Genomic DNA, 6,652 nt, shown 5'->3' with positions numbered 1-6,652 from the left:
TGACATCTTGATCATTACTAATTCACTAATAGTTGAACACTTATTAACCAACACATGTTCCCTAATCTAAAGTTGCCTCCTTTTCACAATTAGTTAATATGTTATAGCACATAACTACTGCAATAAACAAGTAATGGGTTACACCTTTGAAAAATGGATCTATCTATAGGTTCCCTCTCATTCAGTGGTAGAATAACAAAGACAGCACAAGTACAAATACCTCATTTATTAAACCACTGGTTCAGGTTTTCCCAAGGCTGACAATAAATACTGCTCAAACAGGTAATGGGGTATTCCTGAAATTTCAAACGCTGACAACTGTATCAGTGTATGTAAATATGTCATACAATATGGTATCAAATGTATAAGCAGGTCATACTGTATGATAATACAGGTACTCTATTGTTGAAAAACACTGCACAATATGAAGTACAAAAATACAAAAAATTGAAATCTAAAAAATATAAAACCTGCACAGCTCAACATGACTTGTCAAAGGTTAGAACAAATGTACTGAACTGTACAAACATTGCACTTCCACAGCCTAAACTTGCTCTATAATTACTGCATCAGGTGATTTATTTCCCTGTGCACAAATACTGTATTTCACTTTTCTAATACAACAGAATTTTAACTGAACAAAGAAGCTCACTTAAGTCTTAATATTTCATCAACAAGGGGAGGAGTTGACCTTTGGCCTTCATGTCCTCTATAATGCTCTTCTTCTCATAATAGCCTTTTCTCAGAGGTTATGTGCGACTGCGACCCTGCAGTCCTCTTAGCAAAGGACTGCAGGGTCTCAGTTGCAGGATCATACTTCAGGTTGTTGAAGGTTACAGGATCCACAATGTTGAGCTCTGCAATTGCAGCAGTCATCTTGATGGTTCCCCGGTCCATGCCATTGATTCTGAAGGCTTCAGTCATGGTGCGGACTTTGCTTAAGCTTTTCAAGACTTTTTTATATCTGCTGATAACCTCAGCTGGCCCTTTCACTGAAAAATATATAAAACAAAAACAAAGAACACGAGAAATGAGCACAAACCACGGCTTAAGGTCAGCTGAAATTGCTCAAACTGGTCACTTCTCTTTTGATAAAAGTATGAAGCATATTCTAGGAACTGAAGAATCTGCTCATCTCCTGATATGATTTCACGCACAATATGTGGTTCAGAATCCAATACAAAAATGATACTCTGTAAGATCTGTTTAGTTGGTAATTCTTATGGTTCCGAATTATGTTTAATTCTGAGAGACAAATCTTTCTAGCAATACATTTGATGTTGGATAATAATTAGTGTGAATGCTGCAAAATAAAATGGAGCTTTATTCTGGATGAAAGCCATATTTTTGACTTTAGACATTTAATTTTTATTTATCATCAGATTCCTAGTATATTCAGAATCTAGAACTGAAGATCTGTATTTTTGCCTCATAATTACTTCAGGACATATTTATAACAGCTCTTCCAACGCTTTGATTAATACTTATTTTTCATGACCACTTGGTGCTCACAGGGCAGGTGGTTCAAGTTATGCCATTCTTACCTCTTACATGAGCTTTTCCAGGCACAGCCACAGTTGCAGATGCAGGTGGCTGTGTCCGACGTTTCTTCCTTCTTTGGATGACAATATCACTGTCCGAGGACTCACTGATGTCTGGAGAAGATTGGGGAATGACGACATCTTCATCCATGTTGCCATCATCATCCTCGTTGTCGTCCTCCAAAGTAAATACTTTAGGTTGAGCTTTGATCAAATAGAGGATAGATGAGACAAAGATCAGATTGTTATGAAAATATATCACACTGTTCATTACAATTACATTATATTTTGCAGATACAAGTTGCCCCCAAATCACTCACATGATCTCTTCTTTCCCATGATTTGCTCACGCAAGAAATTGCGCTCTTGCTCAAGATCCTTTATTATTTTTTCTTGCCATTGGATCCTGGCTTCTAGGAACTCCACTTTGGAAATTGATCCTTAAAAACAAGAGAGCAGGATACAAAAAAGATTATGGTTTGACAGTATTAAATGAGTGAGACAGAGAGAGAATGACATGCATGCAACAAAGGTAGTGGACCAGATATGGTGTTTTCCTTAATTTGATTTGTAAGCACACAGGTATACTGACAAAATCTGCCAACAACTTTAATCTCAGGCGGAAAAATCACGCAAGAAATGAAACTCAGTTTAGACAACAAAGATACACTGCTAGAAAATGAGAAATCATTACCTGATCCAATGCTGCTTATGCTGCTGCAACTTGGAGCAGAGCCTTTATCTCCTTTATCTTCAGGACCTACAGAATGGCATAGGGACAACAAAATGTATACATATAACATTTGAATAGATGACTTTAAACATTTAAACACATTTGGACAAGATAATTATTTAAGTATTACAGTTCCTTGAAAGTTAACACAGAAAAATTTACCATCCAGATCATTTTTGGTCTCCTCTGTCATCGAGTCATCTTTAGGGACTTTTAGGGACATTTTCTTCTTTGCCTTAGGCTGTAAAAATATAAATAAATTAATGTCACTATAACCGGCAAAATGTAACTTAATAATAATCTACACAAGATTCAAAAGCTCTTCTTGTTCAATGACTGCATAGTGCATAATTTATTTTTCATTATAAAATGTGGTTCATACCAGAGATGGGACCATGTGCAAGTCTCAAGTAAGTTCCAAATAATTTTTCTTTGGGCACGTCAAGTCAAGTCAAGTCAAGTCAAGTCTAAGTCACGTTATTATTGCAATTTCACCCGCAGAATCTAATCTAAATAAAGTGTAGACAATATATTAGAATAGAGAAGAAGAGAAGAGAAAATCTATCATGACAACACCATTCTCAGTCTGCACTCATACCAAATAGTTTGAGATAATAATTTGATATTTTATATTCTGTCCCCCCTCTCGCTCTCTCTCCCCCTCCCTCTCTCTCCAGCGGTCCTTTCAAAATAAATGCATAAAAAGTCCGGGGAAAAAAACGACTGAGCTGATGCCGTGCCTGTGAGAAATTCAGCTGCGGTGTTATTTTTTGTCAGGTCAAGTCAAAAGTCATCAAAATAGTGACTCGAGTCCAAGTCACGGTGACTCGAGTCCCCATCTCTGGACTAAGTTAAAGCATTACGCACCTGCACTCAGCTAGCTTAACATTACATTAGCTAGCTAATTAGCCACTGCAGATAAACGGGAGGGTTTAATACTCTTTAACTATGTAAACGGCCCGGGACAGGTTTTATGATGTGCTTACAAAACTCAGGGAGACTTTCAATTAACAGGCTAGCGCTTCACTTACCATTTTTGTTACACGAATTTCCCTCTTCACTCTCCAAGCTATGAACGACACGTCAAATAGCCACCTTCTCCGGATCTTTAACGTGACTGGTGGATCCCTTTGGATGATTGGATGAGGATGTCACATGACGACAGAGTAACAGGCAATGATTGGATGAGAGCAACACATCGGAGTAGCACGGCTACGGATTGGTAGATTCTTATGTCAGTCATTACTCTACAAAGTGGGTCACTTTGCGCCTTTTTTGAAGCAGGACTGCGAGGTTGAAACCATAGACTGTATATATCCATAGTAAAAAGAAAAAAATCGCCATGGTATAAGATTAAAAAAAAAGAAATTATGAGAAGAAGATGTTGGGTTACGAATTTTTGAGTCGAATACATTTTAGACAGTGCCCCAAAGAAAACTACAAGTTCACCAGATGGTTAATGAGAGAAGGCCTACTTCGAAAATGGATGAAATGCCGCTCTTGCTCTCATGTTATGAAGTTGAAACGGCTCTACGACAAAAAGGAGGCAGCATGGTGAGTAGAACAACTAGATGTGTGCCTTATTTATTAATTTTCTGTGTGTAAGCATAGGGGAGTGTGCAGCATGCAGCTATCCAAGATCTGCTAGAATTCAGTGCCAAATCCTATATTTTATGAGAATGTTTTTAATACAGAACCTATGAGTAGTGTACACACAAAATATATATAAGTCACTACAAAGTCACAATACAAATCACACACAGCTGTAAATTAAAATTTTTAAGTAAGCTACTGTTTATTTGGTAGCTAGAGATAGGGCTGCTCATGTTTCCACAAATATACAACATCTGAAATGAAAAATGCCTTTTTTTAACAGTTTTAGATCACATTCCTGGTCATATTGTTCACCTATTTATTATTATTCAATCAGCTTGACTTTAAACTTGTACATACACAAGGATGTCCCCCTCTTCATCTTACATGTTACATTTTTATTGAGTGAAATCAGTACAGTATCATGGGTTTTTATTTTTATAAATTAACCTTTGGAAATAATCATCAGGATTTGCCGAGATTCCTGTCACAAAGGGAAAACGGTATCGAGGTCCATCCGAAGTGGCTCCATATTTGAGAAATCGCACCTTCGACTGCATACGTGGATGCATTACATCTACAGGTGCGTGGTTTTACATTGTATAATAACAAAAGCCATCAAACCATAAGAGCCAATGCTTACGAGACATGAGTTATATGGGAAGAATTCTGAATATCAGTCGACTTTATTTATTTATTTATTAAGTATGTGTAATTGCATAAGTGCTGGGTTGCGAAGAGTCCAATGTAGTACAAAGGCCTTGTGGATTTTTAGGTTTTTGGTGGTTCCAAATTGTCTCAGAAGAACTTAACTTTTTTAAACAGACACTGTGCTAATTTCTTAAAAGAACTTAACTTTTTTAAACAGACACTGTGCTAATTTACTCAGTATCCATTTTTTGTTTTTTTATTAAAACTCTTCAAAGATACAGCAGATTTCATTTGTTTGGGGGTTTTATTCCATTCCTCCTCTCATATAGGGGATGTTCTTCACCCTACTTTGCTTTTGAGATTTGTTGTTTCAGGTCAAATACACTCTTATATTCAGGCTATGAGTATCTGCTGTGTCTGTTTGTAGTTTTGTGTTTTGTTATGTAAGAACAGACCATATTCATTAAGTGGTATTAAGGGAGAATAACTATTCTTGGGGTACTACCACCTTATTAAATCCATACTAAGCAAAGCATATTGAGATCGTAATTCATATACAACAACTTCCTTGCTTAGTACTAATAAGCAATAATTCTGAGGTTATTGAGGGAAGACTTAGTTAATGGCTTATTGGTTGTATAATAAGGCCATGCAGAACAAGGCATTAATAAGTACTTAATAATGACTAATTAAGAGCCAATATGTTGCTAACTTGCATGTTAATAAGCAGCTAATTAATGGTGAATAGGTGTACCTTAAAATAAAGTGTTACCATTTTTTTAACATTGTTTGAACTTCTTCTTCTACCTTATAACCCAGAGCAGTCAAAAGCCCTGGGTCATAAGTTGGTGGTGGTGGTGATGGTGGTCAGCCAGAAGCTACCTGGCTGACCACCATCCATATGTAATAGAAACATTATCAAATGTAAATGTGTAAAAATGGGAAAGAAATCATACATAGCCTATTTTAAAAATCAATGGAAGTCATCATATAGGATGTCAAAAAATGTAAAAAAAAAAAAAATTAAAAAAAAAAAAATTAAAAAGGTCATGGTAAAGTACGTCATTAGCATGCAAAGGTATGTCACCAAAATCAGAAAAAAAACCTTTAACAATAAAAATACTCTTTGTAAAGTGTTATAAAAGCAAAAATAAAAGTCAGACTAAAGTGGCATTAAAAATAGAGAAAAAAAAGTTAAAGTATGCCACAAAAAACTGAAAAAAGTCATGCAAAAATAAACCATACAGGGCAAAAAGTCTCATAAAAAAACGGAAAAGATTAAATGTCATATTAAAGTATGCCTCATTAATGCAAAAACAAACAAAAAAATCACCACAGTATAGTAAGTCAAACATACATACTTACAAAAAGTCCTAGTATGGTATAAAATGAAAACATCATACAATAGTATATTACAAAAATGGAAAAAATGCAAAAATAAATTAATAAATAATAATGCCATGGCAACAAAATGTAAAAATATATTAACAGTCAAAATAGTGTGTTTGAACTCCCCCGCAGCAAGTGTACAGACAGCTGTGTGACAGAACTCAAGGTGCTGAAGGCCCACAGCAAAACAAGAATGGCAGGATCACTGTGGAGAAAGCACAACACACTTTATCTCTCATGCAGGTAAAACCACATTGTAGGTAAACTGATTATTTGACCTATAAGACCCACCTGATTTTGAGGAAGAGAAACCATTTTAAATAGACATCCCCTTACATCCCCTTTTTTCATGATGTAAATTTCTCTGATATTGTTTCTTCTAATTGTATTTGTTTATAAATACTACTACATTTAATAGTTTATAAGGAGCTGTTTTGTTTTATATACTACAACGCTCCAGTTACAGCTCCATTATTATTTAAAGTAAAAAAAATCATTATGCTGTTAGTTTTAATATTAAATTAATTTAAAATAAATAACATCAAATTTAATATTTTAAAAACAAGATGATTTCTTTGGCATTTAAATTCTCTGCCTTACCAGTTTTGCAGCACTCCTCCCCCCTCATAAATAACGAACAGTCCCTAACCTTACAAAAATAAATAGAGCCTCCACATCTGCTACACCTCAGTGTTAAAATATGCTTCTAGTATGTTAAAGGCGCTCAATAGCTCAGTAGCTCACT

At 35.4% G+C, this 6,652-nt stretch overlaps 1 protein-coding gene across 1 annotated transcript; it reads right to left on the bottom strand.

Annotated features, from left to right (window-relative positions):
* Window positions 1-478: 478 nt before the first annotated feature.
* si:ch211-76m11.7 (uncharacterized) lies at window positions 479-3,449 on the bottom strand. Its single transcript, XM_088073941.1, has 6 exons — window positions 3,306-3,449; window positions 2,437-2,515; window positions 2,236-2,301; window positions 1,862-1,981; window positions 1,545-1,745; window positions 479-992 (listed from the first exon to the last, which is right to left on the bottom strand). The coding sequence occupies exons 1-6, from the start codon at window positions 3,306-3,308 to the stop codon at window positions 727-729; spliced, it is 735 nt and encodes a 244-aa protein (XP_087930067.1). The 5' UTR covers window positions 3,309-3,449; the 3' UTR covers window positions 479-726.
* Between the last annotated feature and the right edge of the window lie 3,203 nt (window positions 3,450-6,652).

This window comes from Plectropomus leopardus, chromosome 23 (genome assembly GCF_026936395.1).
Source record: "Plectropomus leopardus strain MGB_pleo_1.0 chromosome 23, ASM2693639v1, whole genome shotgun sequence".
Lineage (NCBI taxonomy): Eukaryota > Metazoa > Chordata > Actinopteri > Perciformes > Serranidae > Plectropomus > Plectropomus leopardus.
The sequence above is the reverse complement of the archived record's forward strand: the minus strand, read 5'-3'. Positions and strand labels throughout refer to the sequence as shown.